This window comes from Propithecus coquereli, unplaced genomic scaffold (genome assembly GCF_000956105.1).
Source record: "Propithecus coquereli isolate 6110/MARCELLA unplaced genomic scaffold, Pcoq_1.0 Scaffold39, whole genome shotgun sequence".
In the NCBI taxonomy this organism is placed as follows: Eukaryota; Metazoa; Chordata; class Mammalia; order Primates; family Indriidae; genus Propithecus; species Propithecus coquereli.
This window is the reverse complement of record NW_012149618.1, coordinates 2,872,298-2,898,513: the sequence shown is the minus strand read 5'-3', so window position 1 is coordinate 2,898,513 and position 26,216 is coordinate 2,872,298. Positions and strand designations below refer to the sequence as shown.

The following is a 26,216-nucleotide window of genomic DNA, read 5'->3' as shown; positions in this document are numbered from 1 at the left end:
TTGAGACATGTTCTGTGGCCTAGGATATGATCAATCTTAGAGAATGTTCCATGAGCTGATGAGAAGAACATATATTCAGTGGTTTTTGGGTAGAATGTTCTGTAAATATCTGTTAGGATTTGTTGTAGATTCAGTTTAAGTCCATTGTTTCTTTGCTTATTTTCTGCTTGGAGAATCTGTCCCCTTCTGTCAGTGGAGTGTTGAAGTCCCTGGCTATTACAATGCTGCCGTTTATCATTTTGTTTAGATCAAGTAAGGTTTGCCTTATGAATCTGGGTGCACCTGTGTTGGGTGCATAAACATTTGGGATTGTTATGTCTTCTTGTTGAATTGTTCCCTTCACCGTTATATAATGACCATCTTTGTCTTTCTTTACTTTTGCTGATTTGAAGTCTATGTTATCTGATATAAGAATGGCTATACCAGCTTTCTTTTGGTTTCCATTTGCATGCAATTTTATTTTCCAACTCTTCACCTTGAGTCTGAATGAGTCCTTGTGAGTTAGATGTGTTTCCTGGAGAGAGTAGGTATTTGGCTTGTATTTTTTATCCATTCAGCCATCCCGTGTCTCTTGAATGGGGAGTTCAATTCATTCACATTTATTGAAAGAATTGATAAGTGGGGTAGATTTCTGTTCATCCTGTTTAATAGAACTTTATTGCTTTATTTTGCCTCTTTAGCCATTGTGGCATCCGGGCTCTGACCTTTAGCTTTTGGGTGATTTTACACTGGTGGTTGTCTATTGTGCTGATCTGTGTATAATGCAGTTCTGAGTACTTCCTGCAGGGCAGGTCTGGTTTTAACAAATTCCCTCAGTGTTTGCTTGTCTGAGAAAGTCTTTATTTCTCCGTCATATAAGAAACTTAGTTTTGCACGATACAAAAGTCTAGGATGGCCATTATTCTGTTTGAAAAGACTGAGAATGAGGCCCCAATCCCTTCTGGCTTATAAGGTCTCACTTGAAAATCTGCAGTTAGTCTGATGGGTTTTCCTTTGTAAGTTACCTGCTGCTTTCACCTTACAGCTTACAAGAGTGCCTCTGTCGTGTTTGCTTTGAACAGTCTGATGACTATGTGTCGTGGTGATTGCCTCTTCACACTGAATCTCCCAGGGGTCCTTTGACCTTCTTGTACCTGGATGTCTAGATTTCTAGCAAGGCCAGGGAAATTATCCTCAATTATTCCCTCAGATAGGTTTTCTAACCCTTGTGTATTTTCTTCTTCGACCTCAGGGATGCCTGTGATTCTTATGTTAGGTGTCTTTACATAATCCCACATTTCTTGTAGGTTTTGTTCATTCCTCTTCTTTCTCAGATCTTTTTCTTTGACTGCCTTGTTTAACTCAAAGTTCTTGTCTTCAAGCTCTGAGATTCTTTCCAATGCCTGATCTAGCCTATTCTGAAGGCTTTCCACTGTTTTGTATTTCCTTGAATGAATTTTCATTTCTAGAAGTTCTGTTTGATTTTTTAAAGTTAATTTGATTTCCTTAGTGTTTCATTCATTTCCTACATTGTTTTTGTGGTTTCTTTGTGTTGGGTTTCTATTTCCTCTTGTATTTCATTGAGCTTCCTTACAATCCATATTAAGAATTCTTCATCTGTCATTTTAATCTTTTCATCTTGGTTGGTATCCAATGGTAAGGAGATACTGTTTTCTTTTGGGGGTGTCCTTTTGCTCTGATTTTTAATGTTTCCAGAGTTCTTTCACTGGTTCCTTCTCATCAGGCCTCTTGGTTGAGACCTCCAGAGGTGTTGGGCCTGGCTTACAGGCCTGTCTCCGGGTCCCCTAAGATCGATCCCTGAGTGTGCCAAGGAGAGGAGTGCTGGTCCTGAGTTGCCTATGGGGTGTTATGTCAGGTTCGGTGTACCTCTTGGGTTACCTCTGACCCGCTGTCATCACCTCTTCCCAACAGTGTATAGTGAGTTAGGTCCCCCAGCTGACTCTTGGTGCTGGTTGGGTGGTACTTCTGAGTGTGAATCAGCCACACCCCTGTTTGTTTGAGGAAGATGCTATGATGAGCTATATCATTGTTCTATGATTGGTGGATTTTTGTGTGATAGAGCCAGCTGCCAAGATGTTCTTTTGTGTCTATGGCAGACTCTGGTCCCTCAGGTGGAGTACCTGATTGCCCCAAGCTTTAGGAGGGACCCTGTATCTCCCAGGGTGTTTCTCAATCTCCACCACCACTGAGGTGGAGGGAGGAGCAAGGCAGTTTGTGGGTAGGTTGTGGAGCCTGAAAGGCTTTGCGAAGCCTTGGTGGGGCTCAGAAGTTGCTTTTCTTGTGTTTTCAATCTGTACCTGAATTCAGACTTATTTCAGGGAGTCTGAGCCTCTTGATTTATTCTTTAGTGGGTGGTTAGTAAATACAGACTAACCATCTGTTTCCCTCTTTGCGTCTCTATTTCAGTCTTGGTCTTTTTGTGACTCCTTGCATTTCTAATCTAGCCTTTCTCTTAAACTCACTGAGCTCCTTTCCGTCTGTTAAATGAGTGGGCTGAATAAGATCAGACATTCCAAAGCTGTACTTCTCTGAGCACCTTGGGGACTGGCAGGGACAAAGGCAGGGACAAGGGAAATGGGAGGTGGGGGGACCTGCCCCCAGCATTGCTTCCACCGGAGCAGGTCTGCTTTTATGTGCTTTATACACTAGAGCTGGAGTAAGATTCATTCTGAACAAAGTTCCGTGGGGGATCGCTGATGTCCATGTGTGAGTCCTCCCTGAGCAGGAGTCCTGTCACCTGGGCCACAGCGATATTCAAGGAGAGAAGGTGTTTCTGTCTGACCCAACCCATCCTCAATACTCAGCAGATACCCCTTCCCCCCTGACCTCCTAATTCTGTCCTAGTTCCAGCTTCTGGAAGGATGTTACCTCTGATGATGAGAGTGTTAATGCTGCTGCTGCTGCTGCTGCCGCCCCTGGGTCAAGCTGCTCCCAAGGATGGAGCCACGAGGTAACAGGATTATGCAGACAGGGCAGTAGGTGGGAGCAGAGAGAGTCTCTAGAGAATCTGAGGGTGTGGTGGGCCCCTCTGGCAGGCAGAAGACTGGGGTGTGGGCTCCCTGATATCTGCATCCCCCACTTCAACCTGCTGCCTTGTGCCTGTCAGAATGCTACAAAGTGGGCATTCAGTGCATGCTCCTGGACCCACTTGGGAGCAAGGAGCTCAGCTCCAGTGTGGTGTGAAGCAGAGAGAGGAAGCTATGGGCCAGGAAAGGGGCTGCAGTCCTCTTATCAAGACCTTATAGTGGGAACGCCAAAGAAATAGAAATGATTAGCACATTGTTTCTATTTTATTTGAACACCTTTCTGAACATTTTATGTACTAATACTGTGTCGTGGGTGTGCTGGGTAGGAGGGGAGACAGATACTGGAACAGCCGCAAGGATCGGTTGCAGTGACAAAAGTTGCTGCAGCAACCCCTGCCAGCTCGCTGGCATCACAGGTTTGGACTAATTTGGGCAAACAGGTAGCCCCATCCAGACCTGGGAGCACAGTTTGGGCCAGAAAGGCTGACCAGGAAATCCTGAACAGACTGAAACTCCAAAACCAACATATATGCCCTTTGCTTGAACAAGTAAGAGTCAGTCTTGTCATGGAGCAAACAGGGTCTGTATAAAACTGGGCAGTGCCAGTGGGCTCATCCAGGGACCTGCCCTCAGCTCCCAGCATTGAAGAAGAGGGAGCTGCAACCCGTGTTGTCCTGCCACTCCCTGGGCTGCTTTCTTGGGACTCCAACTTGTGTCTACTAGGTGTGGCCTCATCTGGCCTCTATCAAACTAGACGTTTTATTTGGGTCTTCACTTAAAGTCTAAGCTAGGCAGCTGCAAAAACAGAGCCTGAGCAGTAAGGTTTTGCTTCCAAGGAGGCCAGAAGGGCCTCTTCCCCAAAAGGTTTTTGGGACTTCTGGGGGAGCAACTCCCTTTGGGTCTGGGGAGAGAACTGTGTCGGGAGATTGGGGTGGAAGGCTGGCAGGCTGGGCCCTTAGGGAGGCTCTTTGCAGAGCTGCTCCTCCCCTCCCTCCTCCAGGCTGGACTCTGAAGTGCAGCATCAGCTCCTGCCCAACCCCTTCCAGCCGGGCCAGGAGCAGCTCCGGTGAGTAGGTTGCGCTGGGCCCTTGCCTACGTAGATCAGGCCCCAGGCTGTACACTCGCCTCTTTGGGACTGATTTTCCACTTTTCTGACAGACTTCTGCAGGGCTACCTAAAAGGACTAGAGAAGATGGAAGAGGAGCCAGAGCACCTGAGCCGGGAGCAAGGTGAGGGGCCGGGCTGATGGGGCTGGCGCATGGGAGGCCTGGGCAGCCGGAGTGGACACTGACCTCTGGCCGCCCATCGACTCCCGCCTTCTCCACCTGCCCCTGGACGCCTCTTCTAACCCAGCTTCTCTTCCCCAGTTCTCCTCTACCTCTTTGCCCTTCATGACTATGACCAGAGTGGACAGCTGGATGGCTTGGAGTTGCTGTCCATGTTGACAGCCGCCCTGGCCCCTGGAGCTGCTGACTTTCCTACCACCAACCCGGTGAGCTCTGCTGGGTGGGGACCCCGTCCTCCTTGGGGCTTCGGTCTTTTTCATCATGACTCTTTTGGTGAATCCCCTGTAAAAGGAGGGCTCAGAACCTGCATGGCAGGGATGCAGGGGTGTGCTGGGGAGGGACAGGGCTCCTGGGACATCTCTGGCTACTGGAGACCCCACAGTGACTCTGTGCTTCCACAGGTGGTCCTGGTAGTGGACAAGGTGCTGGAGACCCAGGACCTGAATGGGGACGGACTCATGACCCCTGCTGAGCTCGTCAGCTTCCCAGGAGAGGCCCCCAGGCATGCAGAGTCCAGAGAGCCCCTTGCTCCGTCTCCCTGGGAGCCACAAGCTGTTGGGAGGCAGTCCCTGTTAGTGAAAAGCCCATTAAGACAAGAAACACAGGAAGCCCTGGATGCCAGAGAAGCAGCTGGGGGCCACGTAGAGGCCAGAAGGGAGTCCTTGGAGCCTGTCCAGGAGGCTGGGGGCCAGGCAGAGGCTGAAGGAGATGCCCCAGGTCCCGGAGAGGAGGCCGGGGGCCAGGCAGAGGTCAGGGACAATGGGGAGGAAGCCAGAGAGCTTCCAGGGGAAACACTGGAGTTGAAGAACACCTCAAATGAGTTTGTGGTTCACCATATTCAGCTGGAGAATGATGAGATATAAACCTTGAGGATACAGGCTTGCACCCCTCGCAGTCTCAGTGCCAGGACACAAGCCACTATAGGAGGCATGCGTGTTGGGACCACCTCTGTGTCCCCTTTCTAGCCCCAGTAGGTGTCAGGTCTTTCTGTGCAGCTCAGGGAGACCCTAAGTTAAGTGGCAGCTTTAGGGCCCAGACAAGCAATAAATAACTGAATTAATTTATCCCCCCCGGGCCATCTATCTACTGGTCCAGCCTGCCCAGACCCCCTAGGGGCACAGGGGGCTGGGGACTGAACAGGCCCTTGGAGGGACAGGGGTTCAGCTTTCCCAGCGTGTCTAGCCCAGGGTGCTAAGATAGCGGAGTCTACAGCACTAGCCACAGTGAGCTGCAGATAGCCCTGTGAAGAAAGCTCGGTCTACCCCTGGGGCCCCAATACGCTCCTGTTCCCCCTTCACCTGGTGTTCAGACACCCTGTGCCCTCCTGGAGCTCAGGGCAGATGGTCCCCATCACCCTGTATCTGTCCCCCACCCCCAGCAATATTAATAATAACTATCATTTTTTGCGAGTTTAGTACACACCAGGCACCATGCTGGGCATTTTATATATTATATGATTTTCTGTGATCAGGCAGAATTGGCTCCATTTGACAGATGAGGACATTGAGAAAGCCTGAGCTCAGTACTGTATCCTAAGATGAAATGCAGCTAATTAAACGGCAGATTGGAATCCAGGTCCATCTGACTCTAAAGCCCGTGCCTTCATCGCATTATAAGGCCTTTCCCGCCCTTCCCCAACTCCCATATTGGAGTTGGCCCTCAATTCCAATATGCCTTTGAGACCTGATCTCCCGAGGGACAGCAACACTCAGTATCTGGGTCGCAATTGTGGCTGAGGCACCACCTTAACTACAAGGCAGGTTCCAAGGGTGGGGCTTTCAGGCTCTGGGGCAGTCCACGGGGGAAATATTTTTGGACTGCAGTTGAGCTTAGCCACGTGGGCTCCCAGCTCCTGAGGCCACGGGAGTGGAGTCCACACAGCACAGGGGCCCAGAGGGGCTTCCTCGTGCTGCCGGTTGTGTGGAAGGTTCGCTGGGGTGCGGGGAGCTGAGTGTCCTGCCCAGCTAGGAAGGCTCGAGGCCTACCTCCGGCCTGTGGCTGCCCTTCACCAGGAAGAGCTGAGCCTCCTGCACTCTGAGGACAGAGCTGGTGGCAAGCCTGGGGCACTTCCTGCTGCTCTGGCCCAGACAGCCGCTCCTCTGGGCCTGGGTGGGAAGGTTAATTTGGGGAATGGAAAAAAGAAGGAGGACTATAGTGTCAAAGCCTCAGGAATCCCCAACCAGAGCAGTTCAGACCTCAAGAAGGACAAACAGAATGCCAGAAGAGCTGGCTCAGGGGAAGGTTTATTTGCTCTGAGGCTCCACAGGGAGAGATGTGTGGGGGACACAGGACACAGGTGAGTCCTCCCCACAACCTGCATCTGCCCAAGGAGCAGGGCAGCCCAGATGCCAGGCTGGACGGAGGGGAGAAGGCAACGGCAGCAGTGGTGCCAGCCTCCGAGGGGGTGACGACCTGGTGCCTCCTGCTGCATGCCCCTCACACGATGCCATCGAAGCCCTGTAGGCCACACTTCTTGCCGGCCACCTGGCAGCCGAACGTCAGTGCCTCCTGCATGCTCTTCCCTGCAGGAGGGACAAGTGGCTGTGTCACTCAGGTATTTGGGGCAGGGGCAGTCTCAGCCCTGTCCCCTCCTGCTGGGGTACTCACCCTGGGAGAGGCTGAAGATGACAGAAGCATTGAAGGTGTCTCCAGCCCCCAGAGTATCTACCACGCGGGGTGGCGGGAAAGCATCCGAGTGGAGCAATTTGCCATCAGGGCCCAGGGCGTCGGCGCCCTCCTCAGCCCAGGCACAGATGAGCACAGCCCTGCAAGACAGCTCCCCTCAGCTGGGTGTCACCCCACCTGCTCCCCCAGACCATGCCCTGCCAAGGCAGACCCCAGGAATCCAGCTCACCTCCCGCCCCCTAGGGCCCCTTCTTGGCGTCCGGGCTCACCCTTTCCTCACGCGACTGTACAAGCTCCTCAGGGCTTCCTTTGCTGACTGGAACCCCAAGTGCTTGGCCACGTCTTTGCTGACAAACACCTGTGGGCAGTGGGAGAGAGGGTGGCAGTCATCTCTAACTCTAGTCATTCACCAAGGGCAGCCCGGCATTGCCCTCATGTTATGACCCCCCAACATAAAAGATGGCCACATAAATCCCCAACATAGCATCTTGCCGTCCCACAGGAAGATGTTCTTATATGTGCTTAAGATATGTGAGAATACAGCCTTACAAATTGTGACACAGAAGTCCTGATCCATTCGTTCTAGGATCAACGAATTAAAGCCCCAGAGAAAGCCTTGAGCGCCATCTTGGGGTAGACTCCATCCCCGCCAGGTTGTGCTGCGTGGGCTCTCAGGAGCACGTTTTGTTGTGTTTTTTCCCCACATGACTATGCTGTCTAGGTCTCATTTCTTCATCTATAAAAAAAGTGGGGGGAGGGGGATGGATTCTAGAACTCCCTGAACACTAGCTACACATTAGAATCTCCAGAGATAGTTTTAGTAAAAAATACCAAAGCCCTGGCTCTACTTCTACCAATCATAAAAACTGAGAGGGTGGGGCTCAGGCATCCATATTTTTTAATGAGCAGCCAAGGTTGAGGACCAACGGGCCAATGGTCTCCCACCAGCTCCAGCTATGATGCTGGGATTGTCTCCCAGATTCCACTTACATCCCAGCCTTGCCCAAATTTACCTTGTGCAAGTCTCCTTCCCACCCTCCCCTCACCCCTAGTGGCTCCCACAACCTGCCACCCACCTTAGAGTTGGAAGAAACCTCGGAGAACAGTTCCATGCCCTCATTTTGCAGGGGAAAAGACTGAGGAGGCCCAAAGAGGAGATGCCTCCATGCAGGCTTGCCCGGCGGCTGTCTTGGCCCTGTCCAAGCCCTCCGGGTACCCCATACCTATGCACCCACCTGGGGTGGAGACATTCTACTCCTTGGACACTGCTGAAGCCTGCACTGGAGCCCAGAGCTGGGGGTCTGCGTCTTTGCTTTGCCCCCACCTTCCAACACCACCAAGCCAGAAACTGCCATTCTGAGCATGGTAGGCAGGACACAGGGACTCCCTGGCTCCCTTTAAGAAGCAATTAGGCCAGGCACAGTGGCTCACACCTGTAATCCTAGCACTGTGGGAGGCCAAGGCAGGAGGATGACCTGAGGCCAGGAGTTTGAGACCAGCCTCAGCAACATAGTGAGAACCCATCTCTCCAAAAAATAGAAAAATTAGCTGGGCACAGTGGCACATGCCTATAGTCCCAGCTACTCAGGAGGTTGAGGCAGGAGGATCGCTTGAGCCCAGGAGTTTGTGGTTGCAGTGAACTATCATGACACTACTGCACTCTAGCCTGAGTGCACTCTAGCAACAGAGTGAGACCCTGTCTCAAAAAGCAAAACAAAACAAAAAATCAAACACATTAGCGAGATGTGGCGAGGAGAGGCTGCATGGGGCACTCACCACATCTCCGTAGCCAAACAGCTGGAACAGCTCCTCGCGGGGCTTTTCCACCTCCACGGATACCCGGATCCTCTGCTCCGGAGGCAGCCTGGCATTGTGCTCATCTATCCGCTGCAGCATCTTCACCTGCTCTGAGGCGTTCCGGCCCTGGGGCAGGACAGGGCAGCTCAGGACTGCTGGGCACCGCCTAGCTGATCCGGCTCATTTTTCCCTCCCTGCTGGAATTCTGGGTGAGGGGGGAGAGGGGCTGGGGGCGGCTGGGCTGGAAGCCCATCCCAAGTTATAAAATTTTAGAGCTGTCATGGACCTTGGGGACCTTATCAATCAGCTCCCTTATTTCACAGATGAGAAGACTAAAGAATAAAAGAGACTTTCCAAAGGACCTACAATAAGTTAAATGACAGGACTAGGATTAAAACGCAGGACTTCTCAGCGTTTCCTCCTACCCAGACCCCAGAACCTCTCTTGGAGTGAAGGTCCTAGTTCCCTTTATTTGGGAGCTGGGTCAGGTCCTCTCCTTCCTGCTCCCCCAGAGGTAATGCATCAGGCCCTAAGCAGCCAGCCTCCAGCCTCCTGTCAGAGGCAGAGTTGGAGGAGGTGGGGCAGCCCATAACACAGGAAGCACTGGACTTTGCTTGGAGCCAGCTGTGCCTACATCCTGCTGTGTGACCTTGAGTAAGTCACCCAATCCTAGTTTCCTCACCTGGAAACCTAACGAGGGGATAGGATTCACTTATCTCTAAGGTACCTGATGGTTCAAAGAAACCAAGAAGGCAGAAAATGTGGAGGGGGCTGGCAGGTTAAGCCCCTCCAAACACAGGTAGGGCGGGGCTTGCCTCAATGTGGATCCACTTGAACCGGGTCAGATCAACCTTCTCAAAATCCTTAGCTGACACATCTGGCAGGTTCCTAGGTCACAGGATGTAAAGGACAGAGAAGAAGGGGCATGATGGGGTCAGTTAAGGCCAGGATCTGTAACTGGCTGCTGGGGACCTGTGCCTGGCGTCGCCGGCAGCATGGCAGGAAGCTGGATCCACAGCACAGGGTTCTCAGGCTCAGCTCTAGGATGGGCCCTGTCCCAGTTTGCTGGCGTGCCCCTGCCTGAGTTTGAGGGTGTGATATTACCTAAGGGTAAACTCAACTGCAGCACAGGTCAAGGGGCCAGCACTGTGCATCTTGGAGATCACATCTCCCAGAATGCACCAAGAGCCTGAGACTACACTTCCCAGAATCCCCCTTGCCGGCAGCACATGGCTCCCAGCATGCAGTGCCCGGCATAGGCGATGTCCATGCTGCCGATGATGCTTGGTCTGGTCCCACTCTCTTTTGGTGCCCCAGTGTTGGGAGCTTTCCTGTGGCACCCATGGCACTCCTGTCCTGAGTTTGGCAGCTCCCTGTCACAGCCCTAAGGTCAACAAGTAGTTGGCCCTTGAGGAAGAGTTTATGTTTGGCTGGCTTGGGCGTGGAGACCCGAGAAGGGGTCTGCCTCCTTGGTGGGTAAGCTACGCACAGCCAATGTCCTCCCTCCCTCTATCTTCTGTAGCTGAATCCTTCGTCCACTTAACTAGTTGTGTGACCTTGTCCTTTCTGAGGCTGCTTCCCCATTGGTAAATGGGGCTGAAGCCCCAGCCTCATCGGCTCGCTGCAGCTGGAGGTAATGTGTGTGAATATGCCTGCACTGGGGCCAGCGGACAATAAATGTATCTCCTGAAAGCTCCTCTCCCTCCCTCCCTGTGAATACCCATGTCCTGTCCTTGATCAAAGTTGCTACAGATTGTTACTTAATGGGCAGATGACTAGGATTGCCCAATGTGAAGGTTGTGTCTAGCACTATCCCCACCCACTCACTGCTTGGCACATACACAGAGCCCAGGACTGTAAAGCTTGTCCTGGGATGACTGCCCTGCTCCCCAGGGTCCAGTGGTTATGCTGGGCAGGAGGGACAGCCTGAAGCCCAGGGAAACAGGTTTTGGGCTCTCTGAGCCCTAACATAGCACCTGGCACATACTGGGTTCACAGTAAACTAAACCTCTGAGATCCTTCAGGAGGCAGTCTGCAAGGCATGAGAGGGATTTAGGCCCACAGGGCCTCTCCCAAGTAGCTTGGGACCCTGAAGAGATGGCCCATCCCTCTAGTTAGCACCACATGAGATGGCCCTGATCTGCTGACCCAGTGCTCCCCTTCCTTCTCCTTCAGCAATGGCTGCAAATGGCTGTGGCATGTTTGCTCTGGCTTCATCACATTGAGACCTTTGGGGACTCATCTCTTTTGAACACCCAAACCCGAGCTCCTTGGTGTCATGCTGCAGGCTGGCAACTCTGGGGCTGACCCTGGAAATCCCAGTGCCCCGCCCCCAGCCCTTCAGCGCTTAAGAAGGGTTCAATCACATCTCCCAGCCCTCTGTCCCGGGGACAATTTCTCCATACCCACACCCAAGCTGATGATTGACTAATTATGGAGGAATCGCATCATAAATTACATTTTACACAGGCCTGCCTGCCCATCCTTGGTGTTGGCCAAGGCCAAGTCACCAGGCAAAGCAAAGCCTATCCCTTCCCACCTCACTTGTCCCCTAATTGAAAGCAATTCAGAAATCACTGAACAGCTTGGGGACAATTTCTGGTACAGAGGGCGGCAGTTGAGATGCCCACAGTGGCGAGTGAGGGAACTGATTGGTGGGTTGTGTCAGGGCGAGGCCAGGGGGCCTTACGTGTCGTGGAGCACAATGGTACGGTTGCCATTGGAGTTGTTGATGATGCAGCAAGAGCTGGGGGTATCCCCCGTGCTCTGCCAGGCCACCTGAGACACATCCACGCCCCGCCGCCTGAAGTCAGCCACCAGGAAGCTTGGGGTGGAGCCCGAGCCGCGGAAAGGGCAAGGAGACACAGATTAGAGACTACAAGTGGCCTAGACCTCCTACGGGAGTGCGGAGGGAGTGCTGGAACACACGGCCTCTGAGAGAAAGGTACTGTTTGGGAGTTTGGTGACGGCGATAGCAGCTGGCAAGGCGCAGACAGGTGTACAAACCTGTTGGAGTATAGGATGGTGCGGCTACCACTGGCCTCGTTGATGATGACCGTGGCGATGGGGACGGAGCCTGTGGTCTGAAAGACTGTGTAGCGTAGGTCCACAGAATAGCGACGGAGGTCATCCAGGACAAAACTGCCAGGGCGGAGTAACCCGCGAGAGGTGCCATTCGACAAGGATTTGGGGGACTGGAGGGTAGTTGGCAGGTCCACTAAGGACCTTGAAAGGCAGGGTGCAAACAGAAGGGGCCAGGAGAGAACTGGGAATTGCAGTCTTGCCACAGACTGTGCCCGGGGGCAGGAGTGCAGAGAGAGAGACACTAAGGGACATCCTTTTAGGTCCCGACTGAAGCATGCTCCAACCCTGACTCTGTCTTTCAGGCCAACTCAAGCTGGAAAGGATTTGCTCCGCTCATAAGCTAACAAGGGTGGATTTAGGGCCTAGAAACCTATATGCTGTTTGAACCAGGCAGGTGGGGGCACCTGGCCTGCTTCACGCAATGCCCAGGCAGAATTCATCATTAATCACCAAGGCAACACTTTGCCCCCCAGCTGCCCTCTGCGTGCTCATGCCATGGTGCTCCCCTCTCTGGAGTCCCTTCCAGTCCTAACGCTGTGATTCCACTCACTCTCCACCTGCCTCCAGGATGCCCAGCCAGGACGTGGTACTGCCTTGGTGGGCCTGCTCACCACCCTGTCCTCTCGCAGCCAGGTGAACCCTCCCAGCAGTGGCCTGATGCCACTCAGTATGGGCTCCTCCCAGACTCTTTCCCAGAATGTGCTCCAAGCGAGTGAGCCCAGGGGCATCTCCTCAGGAAGCCTGCCCCAGCAGGAGGCCAGCCCCACCCCTCCCAGCCCTCTCTGCAAATGCAGTTCTGTGCCCAAGAGCTGGCAGTTATGCCCAGCAGTCCAGCCACCACCCTGGCCTTTTTCACTATGGCCAGACCCCACTTTCAGCAACACCAAAACTGGACAATACAGATTTGAATAAAGGTACCAAGTCAGGGCCCCATTCCTTGACTTACAACTCAAGGATCCTTTAAATAGTAGCTTTCCCAAAGCATCAGAAATATGGTTTGGTTTGCCAAATAACTTTGTGTTCCCATGGTACCTGGCACATGGTAAGTGCTCATTAAATTTGTTGAACACACAGGGAGAATTCTGAATGGCCCACCCCTCAGCATCATTGCTTCATAAAGGAGAGTCTACCGCCCTGAGCAAGAGCCACAGTCTTGCCTCCAGCTTGGAGGAAAGGAGCTGTTGCAGCGGGTGAGCACAGCCCTTGGCTCCGAGTCTCTCTGTCTCATCTCACAGGGCAGATTCTATTTGCTTCGTGCCAGTTCATCAAGGCAGGGAGTTTGCCTGTGGCTTAGGTGGTTGGGCTCTGGCAACAGCTCCCCTCAAACCAGGGTTCAAAGGGCTGCGCTTCACAAGCCAGCAACCTGGCTGCATGCCCCAGTGCCCACAGCGGGCAAAGTGTGGGCCTCACCTCCTGATAAGCGCTTGCCGAGTTGGCAGCACCAGAGGTCAAAGGACTCTTGGGTCCCCACAGCAGCCAACATGGAGAAGACACGTGGGCCACTTGCGGGCTATAGCCTTGGCAGCTAGTGAGCTGGAGGCATGGGTTCTGGGCCCAGTGTGAGCATGTGGCTTCATGGTGTCCCTGGGCAGGGTACTCTTGCTGCTTCACTGAATAACAGGGACATGAGCCCTGCCCCTCAACTCAGAAATAAACCTGTGGGCCTGGACCTGGGGACCATGAATGCTGGAGGATGGTACAGAGTGTCCCTAACTGCCTTCTGCCTTAGGCACAGCCAGGATAAGGGACTTAAGAAGGGCAAAGGCAAATCCACTGCAGAGAGCCTGTAGGAAGCGAGGAGGGAGGTGGGGAAGCTTAAGCAGCTCCAGAGAGTGGCCAGGAAGCAAGCTGTGGAAATGAAACCTCCAGAGCAGCATTAGCACCTGAACAGCAGATAAGCTGCCCCAGGGAGGGCCTGGGAGCCTGGCGCTCCACTGCACCCCTCCCACCCATTTCTGGTGGCCACAGACCATTTCTTATACCCCCACCCACAACCCCCTCCCCCTGGTTGAGACATCCTTCTTCTCCCCCCACCCTGCAGGCAAACCTCCCCTTGGGCGCTCCTTCTTGGACTCACTCAGCAACATGGCCGGGGGCCAGTGAGCCCATGAAGGCGCAGGGGGCTCCGAGCAGGGAGAGAACGGTGCAGGAGTTGGATGCGTTGCCTCCACGCTGCCATCTCTGGGATTTGCATCTGCAAAGCACAGGAGGGTCCCTGCAGCCTTGGCAGGGTACTGGTCCCAGGATAAGCAGGGCCAACCACTGTCCCCTGTGTAGGGGCCCACAGAATGTAAGGGCCGGGAGGTCCCCTCAGAAAGCGTCTAGGCTGCTGTCCCATTTTCTACTTGGGATAGCCGAGGCTCAGCCCAGGGAAGGGGCTACGCCAGGGCCAGGTCTGTCTCCCCAGCCCAGGTTAAATTCGAGCTCACAGAAATTACTTTTGACACTTCCACTTGTTCTTAGGGCATCAGGAAGCCACTCACTTGGGTCCATCACAATCTGAAGGCCACACTAACTATGGGTCATCTCCTCAATGTCACCGACCCAGCTTCCCCCATCAGAGCGGCTCCTGGAGGGCTGCACCTTCTGCCGCCTCCTTGAGAGCTGCATCTCCAAGGACCTCGGAGATGAAGTCCCTCCTCCCAAAGGTACACGTTTACACCTGCTTCTGTCAGGAGCGCCTACTTCATGGTAACTGCAGAGTCGTTAAATATTAATAAAATGAGTGAGACAGGACAGCAAACCCAGACACTGATCAGTTAAGCAGCAGTGGGGGCGAGAGGAGCTAATTTTTATGTCAAAAGTTAAAAAGATTATTGGGTGCAGACTGTTTTTTCTCCATCTTTACTGAAAATCTATCAAGAGGAAATTAACAAGATAAACCTGAAGGGCTTCACTGTCATCAACAAAAAAATGATAACTTATGCACAGAGTCAAAGCACTTAAATGACTTCTCATTTGTGCTCCAGTAATACTGTGAACAGTGTTATTACCTGCAAGATAAGAACAGTGGTGTTATATCTATTGTGCCAGTTCCCCAAAATAAAGATAATAGCAATTGCGGCGGCTTACAATAAAAGGAACAAGTTCCAAAGAACCATAAATTCAGAGAAAGAACTGAACCAGAGTTTTTAGGCTCAGGTCTAGTTGTACAAAGATCTTAATCCTGAAGTTCCCACCAGCTTTGGGAAAAGGGGAGCATGATCTTATTAGGAAAAAAGATACTAATTTGTAAAGGGTCAAAAATTTTTCAAGCTGTGCGCTTTAGAGAAATTTTCATGCAAAGAAAGGTGTCTTGAAGGCTCTGACTTGCTCAAGATCGCACCAACAGTTAATGACAAAGCTGGGATCAGAACCCAGGTTTCCCGACCCCGAAGCCATTGCTATTGACTCTGCATTTTTAAGTGAAAAGTTGTTAGGCCCAGGCTTTGATGAGGTTTCTAAGAAAGGGTATGGCATTTTACTCTGTGGAACGAAGCCCTTCAAGGTCACAGTGACATTCCTGTGCAGAAATGCTCAGCTGAGCATGAGGATGCTTTCTGGAAGGCTCTCCTCGGCATGGACTCTGGGAAGCATGGGCCGCTCCTCAGAGGGCTGGCTGAGCTCCAGATGGCAGCTCCTCAGAGTGCCCGACTGCCCGTCGAGCACAGAGACCCTGGGACGGGGGGCCTGAGACACCCGGAAAGGACAGGGTCCCCGCACAGGTGTGCTCTTCTGGGAGGCATACCAGAGTCCAGGAGCTGGGCTGCAGAGAAGCAGAGCCATGGGGCTGGGAGCATGGCAAACGTGGGGAGGGGCTCTTTAGAGAGGTGCCTCAGTTAGTACCCAACTTCCGAACGTGCTCGGCAGCGTGGGAGCTAGCAGGACCTCCTCCTAGCCTCCTGTAATTAAGCTCAAAGGGAGTGGGACATCAGCACAGGTAGAAAGAGGCACTCCAGCCCTTCCCCAGGCCCTCCACAGGCCTTGGAGAACCTGTGACCCCAGAATCTGCACTGCTTTCCTGAGAGTAGGCCCAACTCCTCACCTTCCCACCGTGTCCTGGCAAGTGCGTTAGGTCTACACAGCAGCACACCCTGTGCCCCTTCCACTGTCCCTGCTCCCCTGGCAAGGGGCTCTAACCTCTGGCAAACCAAAGCAAAGGGTCAATTCCATGAGATGGGAAGCAAAGGGACAGGGTGCAAAAGAGATGACAGAGGGCCGGAGCACTAAACTCCGAGTTAGGAGACTTGAGTTACAGTTGCTGCTCTGCCACTAATCAACTATGTGATCTTGTAAAACTCATTTGATTTTTCCAACTCTTCAGCTTTCTCATCTATGAAAAGGATTTGACTGATCCCTACACAGTTCCCATGCGCTGCCGGGAGGAGAGTATGGATGATACTTGGACTGTGCTTTGAGGGCCCAAAGCCTGGGCTATGCCGGGGTATCTACTCTCAGTCAGCCTCAGGGATGTCAGCGCTGCAGTGTCCTGCCACAGTTTAGTCTTGAACTGCTGCTTATCCAGTTTTACTGAAACAACTGATAAACAAGGAGCAATTCTCAGTGTCCTAGGCGCTCAAGTGTGCCAAGAGCAAGCTAGTATCCTGCCCCACAGAAATGCCTTCATGGCATTACAATGTAAATGCAAGAACCAACAAATGACTCTTCAATTTCTATCAGACAACTGAGAAGGATGTTTTACACTGCTGCATATTGTTCATTGCAAAAAGGACTTCAGTTAGATTCCTTTGGGAATTTAGCACCAGGGAAAAGTTTGCCATGGCTGACGGGCCAGCTCTCTCCATACCCCATGGCATCTCCATATTTGCCTCCAGTGCTGGCAAGCCCTGAGCTACAAAGCTCAAACTCCATGATTGTGTATGTTCCTGAACAGTTTAGCTGTACATTCCTTTTACCACAAGCTACCTCAAGTCTTTTTCAGAAACAGGTGAAAGATACATGTGGTAAATAAATTAGAAGTAAATGCTGGTGGGAGGCAAGTGCATAGGCTTGGAGGTAAAAAAAAAAAAAAAAGAAGAAAACTGGTCGGCACCTTACTAGCTGTGTGCCCTTGGATCAATCACTTCATCTCTGAGTCTCTACTTGCTTATCAGTAAAATAGGTATCCTGACGCCTGACACAGTCCCAGGGTTGAACCTGAACTTGGCCAACACGGTGCCATCCAAGTCCTGGGTTGTCTTATTAAAGGCCTCAATTCTTTCCTCTCTTCTCTCCTGTTGACAGTCCCCCAGCCTTCCCAGGCAGGGGGCGCCGGCACAAACGCTGGGCTGCAGGAGCCCCTGGGGTGTCCGAGGGGCCCGGGCGCCCCTACCTTATCTCCATGTCCTCCTGAGGGTACTTGTCCACCAGACTGATGACGTCCAGCACCACTAGCCCCACGCACAGGATCTGCTTGTCTTCCATGAGGCTGCTCCCGAAGCTTTCTGCCTGCCCGGCTGACGGGGTTCCTCCCGGGCTCTGCTTCTACTCTAAATCCCAGAGGATTGTGTCCCCGCTCCCAGGGGCTGCCCTGGCTCCTCCTACGCGTGCGGAGCTCCTCCTTTAGGGAGCCTCCTGCAGCGGCGAGGGGTGCGATGGGGCGGAGGGTGCAGGGAACGGAGCGGGGCCCGTGCTCCCGACGCCCACAGACCCAAGCTGGCCTAGGAAAACCGACCCCGAAGTCTTGGTGCCCAGTCTCCCCGGAGCGGGTTGCCTGACCCTGCAGATGGTAGCGCCTCCCACTTCTCGGCCTCAGTTTGCTCACTTATCAGATGGGCTCAGAGCTGAGGCAAACCTCTCCAAAGCGCGGCTAAGCAATCTCCCGAAGCAAAGAGAACGTGCACTAGAAACGTGCCACTTGCCCTGCCCTTTCCTGCACCTGCGGCTCCGACTCCCGACCCTGGATCCGCGGGGTAGACCCAAGCCTCGCAGCCACAGCCCTGTCCCAGCCGCCAAGCCGCGGTTTGAGCTGTCGCGGCTGCCCGGCCCCCAGAGGCCCGACTGTTCCCAGCCCAGGCCCCGCCTCCACTGCGGAGCAGCGGGGCCCGCTAAGTGGGCGGCGGCCGTCACGTGACGGGGAGCCCGGCGCGCCTCCTGGCGGACGCCGGCGAAACGAGCGTGGCCCGGAGGAGGGGCGGGCAGAGCCGCCCGGAGCGCAGCGGACCCCAGCCGCCGAGCGCAGCGCGGAACCCGGGTCCTCCTCCGTAGGTCGCCGTCTCTCCCCGCCCCGTCCCCTGTGTACTCCCGCTGCCTACCCCTGACCACGTACTGGAGCAGAACTTTTTTTTAGAAAAAATCAAGTGTCTTTATTCCTGAATAGTTTAGTACGGCGGTGTGGGGGCCGGCGCCTGCTGGGGAGAGCCCTGCAGCCCGGGGAGGCGGCCCAGAGCGCCGGTTGAGGGGGCAAAAGGTGCGAGGATCGGTTCCCCAGCAACCCGGGTCCTGGAGGGGTTCCAGAGGGGACGGCGGTCAGACCAAAGTCTGGACGCGGACCCGGGAGTCCCCGAGCCGGCGCGCTCCGGGCACCTGCGCTGCGGCGGGTCCGGGTGCGGCGGCCCGCCCAGGCTGGGTGTCCCGGACGGCGCCCCGTCCCAGGCGGGTCCCTGGGGAGCCCCGCCCCTGCTGGCTCCTTGGCCGGTATAGATAATTCGGGCGGGCGGGACTGGCGTCCTGTCTACGCTTGTTCAAGCTCCAGGTCCCCGTAGAGCAGGGCTCCGCTGAAGATGGTGAGCGGCTCCTCCGAGTGCGCCAGCTGCCCCATGACCAGGTCGATGCAGACCGTGTCCCCGGCCTGCAGCGGCAGAATGAGGCTGAAGACGCCCAGGGCGCCCGGGCTGGGCTGGCTCTCGGCCACCGGCTTATTCTCCAGGCCCTCGGGCTCATAGCCACCGGAGTCTATGCGGGCCACGCCCAGGTTGGAGCGGGACAGCACGGCCTCCACTTTCTCATGCCGGTGCCCAGTCAGCACCGCGCTCAGCAAGTAGCGTCCGGCTAGTGGAGCTGTGAACACGCCTGGGGACAAGGATGGCAATCAGGACGGGAGACAGAGGCCTGGGCCCAGAAGGCCTCGGGGAGCCCGCCCAGAACTCCTGGAACAAAGAGGGACCTGCTGGGTCTCTTCACCTCCGTTCCACTAGAATGTGAGTGGTGGGGAATTTGGTGTTTTGTTCGCTGCCGCGTCCCCAGCACTTAGAACAGTGCCCGGGCAAGAGCAGGCCCAGCAAAGATCCTGTTGAATGAATGATTCTTCACCCTCCCCACCCCACATCCCAGCCCAAGTTGTGGTAAGAGTAAATAAATGAAGGAAAGAGTAGGGGTCTCCTCAAATCAGAGAATGAAGATTCACATTGTCTGAAGAGGCTGTCTGCACAGCCTCATTCGTTTCCCCAAGTGCTCAGCCCAGCCCCCTGCCAGGTTTACCTGTCTCCGGATCGTAGTAGCCTCCATCATTGAGCAGGACTCTGTCGAAGGGGACTGTGCCTGGCTCAGACCGGGGCAAACTCAGGGCAGCTGAAAATGCCACGCGTGGCACAGAGAGTGCTGGTGCCCCCTCCACTCCTGGGTGGGGGAGGGTGGATGTTAGAGTGGATGCTCAGGGCAGAGCTGCCAGCCCCCTTCCCCTCCTGTATCTCTACCCCCAGGGCTACCTGAGGACTTCCATCCTCCAACCCCTAGTTCAGTTCTCCTCCCTCAAGAGAATCAAATGAGAGGAACTTACCCTGTTCACCCTGGGGACCTGTGGGAAGCGGAAAGGGAGCAGTGAGAAGTAGGGTAGCTCTCATTAAGTCACTCAGCAAACATCTGCTGAATCTCTCTTGCTGTGCTGAGTGCTATGCAGACTTCAAAGCAGGAATGGGGGTGTCAAGAAAAGGAGGAATAGGTGGCGTCCATTCTGTTCAACTACTGGGCCCTGAGCCCTAGCCCCCAGCCTCTTACACCCCAGGCAGCCCTTCTAAGCTCAGCTTTAGTCTCCAATATGACAGTGGGGCCAACATACCCAATTAGGCAAACACAGTGACTGTCCCGGCTCCTAGTCATTTTCCTCTGTCTTCCCATTATCAGCCATGTAGAACCTCAATTCCTCACCCCTTCCCCCTTCTCTGTTAAATACAGAGTGGAATGTCTACACTGGGGCTGCCTGGGGTGGGTGGGAGGTGGTGGCAACCCTGGCCACAGCAAGGGTCTCAGCCCACATACCTGGTGGCCCAATGGGCCCCTTTTGTCCATCCTTGCCTGGAGATCCTGGAGGTCCAGCAGGGCCTGGAGGCCCCTGTACCCCAGGAGGCCCTGGGGGCCCAGCTTCTCCTGCAGGCCCTACAGTGACAAAATTAATTTTTTGAGAGCCATGAAAGGAGTTCCCAACAGACAAGGAAGATGATGACTCTGTGGGCAGGGAGATGGATAAAACAAGTGGGGCTTTGCAGTTTGAGGGGGAAATGGGGACCCTTGCTGCCCATGCTGGACACCTGCTGGCGCAACATCCCACCTCCACCCACAGGCCTATATGAGCAGCCAGAGGGAGGGCAGGGAGCTAAGACCTTGCATCATCTCTTTCAGGCAAGCTGTAATGGTTAGGGCTGCAGCTCATGCTGTGCAGAGCGAGGAGAAAGTAGATGAGATTGAGGTTAGGCTGTTGTGGGGGAGTGGGGGAAAAAGGGGCTTGAAAGGGGTCCCTCCATGCCTCCGCTTGTCCCCTTACCAGTGAGGTCCCTCAGGCTGAGCTGCTGCAGATGGTCCTCCAGGAGCAGCAGGGAGCTGTTAAGGGCACCAAGCCGTCTGCCCAAGCCCGCCTGTGCCCCCAGCAGCTTCTCCAGCAAGGCTGCCTGTGTCTGGCTGGTGCTGTTGGTTTCCCGTAGCCCAGCCCAGAGCCCAGCCACGTGTCTGGAAAGGCCCTCGCGCAGGCCCTGCAGTCCCCCGGCTACAGTGTCCAACCGCTCGCAGACTCCCTCGAGACGGCCCAGTCGCCCCTCTAGGCTGGGGCACTGGCCAGCCTGTGTCTGTCCCTCCTCCAGGCCTCGGAAGCGTTCCTCACTCTCCGTAGCATGCTCTGTGGCCTCCTGCTGCAGCCTATTAATCTCAGAAATGATGCGGTCCTTGGTGGCCCCCAGGTCAGCCAGATCAGCACCCTGGCCCTCCACAGTGGCCTGGAGCTCGTGCAGTGAGTCATTGAGGGAGCTGAAGGTGAGAATAACCTCAGACAGCTCTCCTTGCAGGGCCTGTAGGGCTGAGCCTGAGCTGCCCCCAAACACGCTGAAGCCATCCAGGGGCCCACGGCTTGGTCCCCCAACACCTGGACCGGCTCCAGGGCCCCGTGGAGGTAACAGGGGGCAGGAGCAGCGCTCCACACCATCCCGAAGGCGGCCCAGTTCCTCTTGGACACCACCACAGGCCCCACAGCCCTCGTCCCCCCGTGCCTGCAGCAGACCCTCCAGTTGGCCTAGGCGGGCCACTGTGAGATTTAGCCTCAGTGTGAACTCTGCAGCTGTCTCATCCTGCGCATCCATGCGATCCTGGAGCCGGCCCACGACCCCTTGCAGTCCCTCCAGCATGGCCTGCTGGGCCTCCCCAGCTGCTCCCACCTTGTGCAGGCCTGAGCCCACCAGCTGCAGCTGCCCCTCGCTGTCTAGCACCCTGCGCTCTAAGGCACTGAGGATCTCACTGACCTGAGAGTCCTGCTCCCCAGGTGCCCCAGAGCAGAGCTGCCCACATGCCTGCACAGCTCCTGCCACCTGCTCTTCCAGCAGATCCAGCCGCCCCCCCAGCTCCCCGCTCACATTGGCCAGCAGCCCCCCCAGCTGCTCCAGTCGGCCCCGGGCAGCAGGCAGCCAGTGGCTCAGCCCACCAGGATGCCCGGGCCAGCCCTCCTCCTGTTCCTCTGAGGGTCCCAGGGTGGAGTTGAAGCGGTCCTCCAGGCGAGACAGGCGGGAAGCTAAGCTGGTGTAGCCTGGGGGGTGGCCCCCCTGCCCCGCAGCTCCTCCCAGCTCTGTGCCTCTCCGTCCGCTGAGAACTGTCACCGAGCCAGCCACTACGTCCAGCCTGCGCTCCAGCTCTGCCAGTCGCCGGCCCAGCTCTGGAGGGCAGCATTCCTGAGGAGGCCTGCGGCCCATAGCCGACCCAGCGAGCTGCCGCTGCCGCTCCTCCACGGAGGCCAATAGCTTCTCCAGCGCTCGAAGCCGTTCCCTGTCCTCCTGCTGCTGCCGGCGGAAGCCATCCAGCCCTGCCAGGCACACAGAGCAGGACTCCTGCAGCCGCCGCTCCAGCTGCCGCAGAAGCTCCTCACTATGGCCAGGAGGGGCTGGGGCTGGGGCTGGGGTCCTGCTGCCACCTCCGCCGCCACTGCCACCACCACCACTGTGATGGTTGTTGAGGTGGCCCAGCTCCTGGTCGTGGGTGGAGACGCGATTGTCCAGGAGCTGCAGCTGGTGCTGGATCTCGTTGAGGGTTTCGTGCACTCCAGGGCGGGCAGCTGCATCTGCTGGCTGCTGCCTCCCATTGAAGGCTGTCTCCACAGCTCTCTGCACATCTTCTGCCAGGCGCCCACTCAGTCCCTGCAGGACCCCCCGAAGGCCTTGCAGCTCCTTCGTCAGGCTCTGCACTTGCTCCTCCAGCTGCTGCACCTTCTCTGACTCCCCAGGACCTGAGTAGGATGGGAGGCAGAGGGCAGAAGGGCTAGACCTGAGAGCTTAGGACCTACCTCCTAGATCCTGCTCACCCCAGCTCACCCCAGGCCTGCTCTGCCTCTCCTTTGGGTGAGTTAGGCAAGAAAAGGAGACAGGACACTCCATTCACTTAGTGCTTCTAGGCCAGATTTGAACCATGGGTTTGTTTTCCTTACAACAACTCCCCTGGGCAGATACCACTAACTCTTCCCATTTTACAGAGTGGGAAACAGAGGACCAGAGACGTTAGGTCGCTGACCATGGATTATAAGTTTAAATGAGTGGCAGTGCCTATTTTCAAACCCAGACTGTCTGGCCACCAGGCCCATGTCCTTTCCACCTGTCCAGTGCCTCTTAACTTCTTGGAAACGGTTTCCTCCTCTGCGAAAGGAGAATGACACTATGTGTCTTCTGTCATAGGGCTGTCAAGAGTGAAATGGGAATGTGGGGCAGGCACCTTGGACAACGCAATAGCAGCTATTACTGGGCAGCACTTTCCTACAACACCACAGGGACAAACAGGGGTCTGTGGATGGTCAGAAAGTCAGCCAGAAGTTCCTGTTTCCATAATTACAGTATGGCTATCTCGCTGGCAGGGAAACACAGCACATCCGGTGTGCCCAGCACACAGGAGGGAAAACAAGCAACGGGGACTGCTGCATTCTGGGACCTGCAGTCTCCAGAGCCACAGAGGGGGCTGGGACCTGTAGTCAGGTGCAGTGCATGCTAGGACTTGTAGTATCCACTGTCTATCCCCCTCGGACCACGGACCAGGCTTCTCAAAGGAATTCCCCTTCCTCCTGCAGCTGCTCCCAGCTGGGCAGGATCTTGGCCACACGTGGGCATCTGTGAGCAAGTTCTCACTCTCTGCCTTCTGTTTCTCTCAGTCTCTCTGTCTTTTGGTCTCTCTCTCTCTCTCTCTCTCTCTCTCACACACACACACACACACACACACACACACACACACACACACACACACGGGAAATCTCGAGGATCTCACCAACTCCCTTCTGTCCCTCTCTTCCCTGGCCCCGACTGCCTCCCCTTCCCGCCCTATGGGGCAAGCGCTCACCTTCTCCCCCCAGCCCGCTGAGGTGGCTGCCTGCACTGGAGCCGGAGAGGTTGGGGCGGGCAGGCCGGGGCGGGGGGCGTGGGGTGGAAGGTGTGGGGCCCAGCGCTGGCGCAGGACCCTCGCCACAGTCGTCGCCCCCATAACCCTGACAACACCTCCACTCCATATCCGTCACCGTCTTGTAGGCCACACGGTAGCGAGGGCGGAGGAAGCTGCGGTACCTGGCAGAGGCAGAAGGAGGCTTTTTGATTCCTCCCTGCACTGTCAGTGGTCCTGTTCCCTCAGAGATGGGCAGCCACTGGTGGGCAAGGCCTACCCCTCAGGCTAGGTCCCCCTTACTGTCCAACACGTAGCCTCGCTCAGTTGACAGCTGTCAGCTTTTTGGCCAAGGGCCAAATCCCTGTTCTTCCTCCCCTTGCCCCATGCTGGAACTCTGAGCTCCTCTCCCAGAGGGTGACCCATCCCAGAGAAGGCATTTGGGGGCTGGCAGGTAAGGTGAGTTTGCCCTCAGTATCCCACCAGCCAAACCGTTGCCTCAGCATCTGCTCAAAATGGCTCTGACTGCAGCCGCTACCCTGCCCCTGCTACCTGCTGTGTACAAATTCCCCAGTCAGCCACCCACCTTCCTTTGGCCCTGGCCTAGCTCCCACCAAGTGCCCATCCCCCACCCCTGGGGACTCACATGATGCTTCGTGGACACTGGGGCTGGCCCCAGCCACAGGGCTGGTAGTCCGGCTTGATCAAGGTCTCCACTCCATCCTCAAGGACACAGCTCACTGTCCGGGTCACCACGTAGGCACACCAGTTCCTGTAGGTACAACCCCATCTGGACCCAAGGACGACCAGAGATACATGTCCCAGAGGGGGGCCGAGGGGCTACCAGAGGGGCTGAGGAAGGGTCAGAAGATGAAGGGCCCTTGGGGGTCAGTGAGAGGGCTTTGGCAGGGGCACCCCCCACGCTTTCCTGTGTAGCAGGAGCAGATAAAGACTTTTCAAGATAGGCAGAGGTGCAGAATGGAAAGTCACAGCCACAGAGAAGTCAGTCCTCATGGCTATAGGGTCCTGGGGAGCCTCTGAATTCACACAATCATTTGAGTCCCTTTCTGGCCCTGTCTCAACCCTCAGCTTGGCCTGCCATGTGCAAGCCAGCCAGCAGGTCCCTGTGGGTAGTCCCCTGGATGTTGGCTTCCACCCACCCCTCAGGGGAGAAGAGAGGGCAGGCCAAGGTCCAGCTGAGGGTTAAGTAGAGAATAAGCCATTGATGAGCCCTGACCCCTCGGGGCTTTTAGTTCTACGCTCTTGGCCCCATTCATGCCAGCCTCTGATCTGTGTCCGGCTGGAGAGGTGGTAGGAGCAGAGCAGGAGTGGTGTCAGAGTTGCAGATTGCTGGATGGGGCCAAGGAAGCCCCAGAAAGGGACAAAAGGTCTGCCTAGCATCCAGGGCTGCTATAGCGCTGGCAGGAAGGCCTGGCCCATGACCCTCAGGACACTTTCCCCGGGACATCTGAAAGCAGGGCCCTGTGGGGAGGATGTAGGAGCTGATCCCTTTAGGTTACCTAGGCCATGTATCTGCGCAGGGCACCCTGGAAAAGGCCCCGCAGGAAGGTGGGCACGTGAGGAGCCACCTGATGGCTGGGCTTCCTCTCCCCCTCTTCCTTGCAGTAGGGGACACAGCCAGGGAAGGGTAGCCAAGGCAGTGGTCAGCATACCCACCTTCCCAGGGCCCTTCTCACCCACCCCGGCCTCGGGCTGGGACCCAGACTCTTACCTGTGGCGACTGGCAGGCCGGGGGGCACTTTGGGCCTGGGGGCCCCCAGGGCTGAGGGCCCCGCCACCGCCCCCAGTGTAGAGGCTGTAGCCCCGAGGAGGGTAGTTAGCTGCTCCTGCGGCTGCGGCCAGCAGGCAGCAGAGGTAACAGCTCCAGAGGGTGCTGGGGGCCATGGTGAGGCGCTCGGCAATAGCCCTCAGAGACACATCCTGGCCTGACCACTGGCGCCTCTGCCCGGCCCCGGGGGATGCCGCTGCTCCTCAGGACAGCACGAGCCGAGCAGTCCAGTCCTGTCCCCGGCTTCCTGCCGGCAGCCCCCAGCCACACGCCTCCTCCTTGGCTGCCTAGCCTGACCCCTCTCCCCCTCCTCTTTCCTCCTCAGGCTGCCGTCTGTCCCTCCCTCGGTTCCTTCCGCTCTCCTCTTCTCCACTTCTGAGGGGAGTTTGTTCTCTGTGCCCCTGGCCTCCTGTGCCTGGTCCCTGCCCCACTCAGATGCCGCTTCCTGGGCGTCCACCCCCTCGCCCCAGCTGGCCCTCTTCTGGCCTCCCTGTTCTTTTTTCCTGATGACCGGATCCTGGGGGTGACAGGGCTTTGCCCCTGTGGCTGTTCAGAGGCGCAAGAGTGGCTGTGGGGCGGGCCCAGGCCTCCTCCCTCCCTCGCTCACTCCCCTCCCCTCCCCCCTGTCTGGCTGGCGGTCCAGCCTCCCCCTTCCTCCCCCTACCTCTCCAACCATCGTGCGCCACATCTGCTTCTTGTTAACTCCGGGAAAGAGAGGGAAAAAAAAGGAAAAACAGAGAAATGTGGAGTTGCCGCCGGGCTTGGGGCCAGCCTCTCAGACGGGCCACATGGAGCCTGGGCCAAAGCTGGGGAGGAGGCCCAGGGCTGGTCCCTTAGACAGGGAACGGGAGCCAGAGCCACAGC

At 55.8% G+C, this 26,216-nt stretch overlaps 3 protein-coding genes across 6 annotated transcripts in view; 1 reads left to right on the top strand and 2 right to left on the bottom strand.

Annotated features, from left to right (window-relative positions):
- The window catches only part of CGREF1 (cell growth regulator with EF-hand domain 1), a 14,344-nt gene extending 8,617 nt beyond the window's left edge, over positions 1-5,727 (top strand). The window contains exons 2-6 of the mRNA XM_012652484.1: positions 2,845-2,950; positions 4,027-4,092; positions 4,185-4,255; positions 4,394-4,518; positions 4,714-5,727. Coding sequence (XP_012507938.1) covers positions 2,862-2,950; positions 4,027-4,092; positions 4,185-4,255; positions 4,394-4,518; positions 4,714-5,175 — 813 coding nt within the window. The 5' untranslated portion in view covers positions 2,845-2,861 and the 3' untranslated portion in view covers positions 5,176-5,727. The remainder of the gene's footprint in view (positions 1-2,844; positions 2,951-4,026; positions 4,093-4,184; positions 4,256-4,393; positions 4,519-4,713) is intronic.
- Positions 5,728-6,544: 817 nt separating this feature from the next.
- On the bottom strand, positions 6,545-17,765 carry KHK (ketohexokinase (fructokinase)). 3 transcript variants are annotated; one of them, XM_012652480.1, is made up of 9 exons: positions 17,130-17,765; positions 13,896-14,012; positions 11,741-11,875; positions 11,424-11,558; positions 9,550-9,622; positions 8,714-8,860; positions 7,207-7,295; positions 6,920-7,077; positions 6,545-6,834 (listed from the first exon to the last, which is right to left on the bottom strand). In XM_012652480.1, exons 1-9 carry the CDS (start codon positions 17,219-17,221, stop codon positions 6,749-6,751), a joined length of 1,032 nt encoding a protein of 343 aa, XP_012507934.1. In that variant the 5' UTR covers positions 17,222-17,765; the 3' UTR covers positions 6,545-6,748. The 3 variants fall into 3 exon arrangements, with proteins under 3 accessions (XP_012507934.1, XP_012507937.1, XP_012507936.1); XM_012652483.1 differs by lacking the exon at positions 11,424-11,558; XM_012652482.1 differs by lacking the exon at positions 11,741-11,875.
- Positions 17,766-18,076: 311 nt separating this feature from the next.
- Positions 18,077-25,968, bottom strand: EMILIN1 (elastin microfibril interfacer 1). Of its 2 annotated transcripts, XM_012652464.1 has the most exons (8): positions 25,296-25,968; positions 24,210-24,335; positions 23,528-23,748; positions 20,496-22,433; positions 19,994-20,110; positions 19,515-19,532; positions 19,217-19,354; positions 18,077-18,808 (listed from the first exon to the last, which is right to left on the bottom strand). In XM_012652464.1, the coding sequence occupies exons 1-8, from the start codon at positions 25,466-25,468 to the stop codon at positions 18,471-18,473; spliced, it is 3,069 nt and encodes a 1,022-aa protein (XP_012507918.1). In that variant the 5' UTR covers positions 25,469-25,968; the 3' UTR covers positions 18,077-18,470. The 2 variants fall into 2 exon arrangements, with proteins under 2 accessions (XP_012507918.1, XP_012507919.1); XM_012652465.1 differs by lacking the exons at positions 23,528-23,748; positions 25,296-25,968 and having other exon boundaries at positions 18,137-18,808; positions 24,210-24,239.
- Positions 25,969-26,216: the final 248 nt, after the last annotated feature.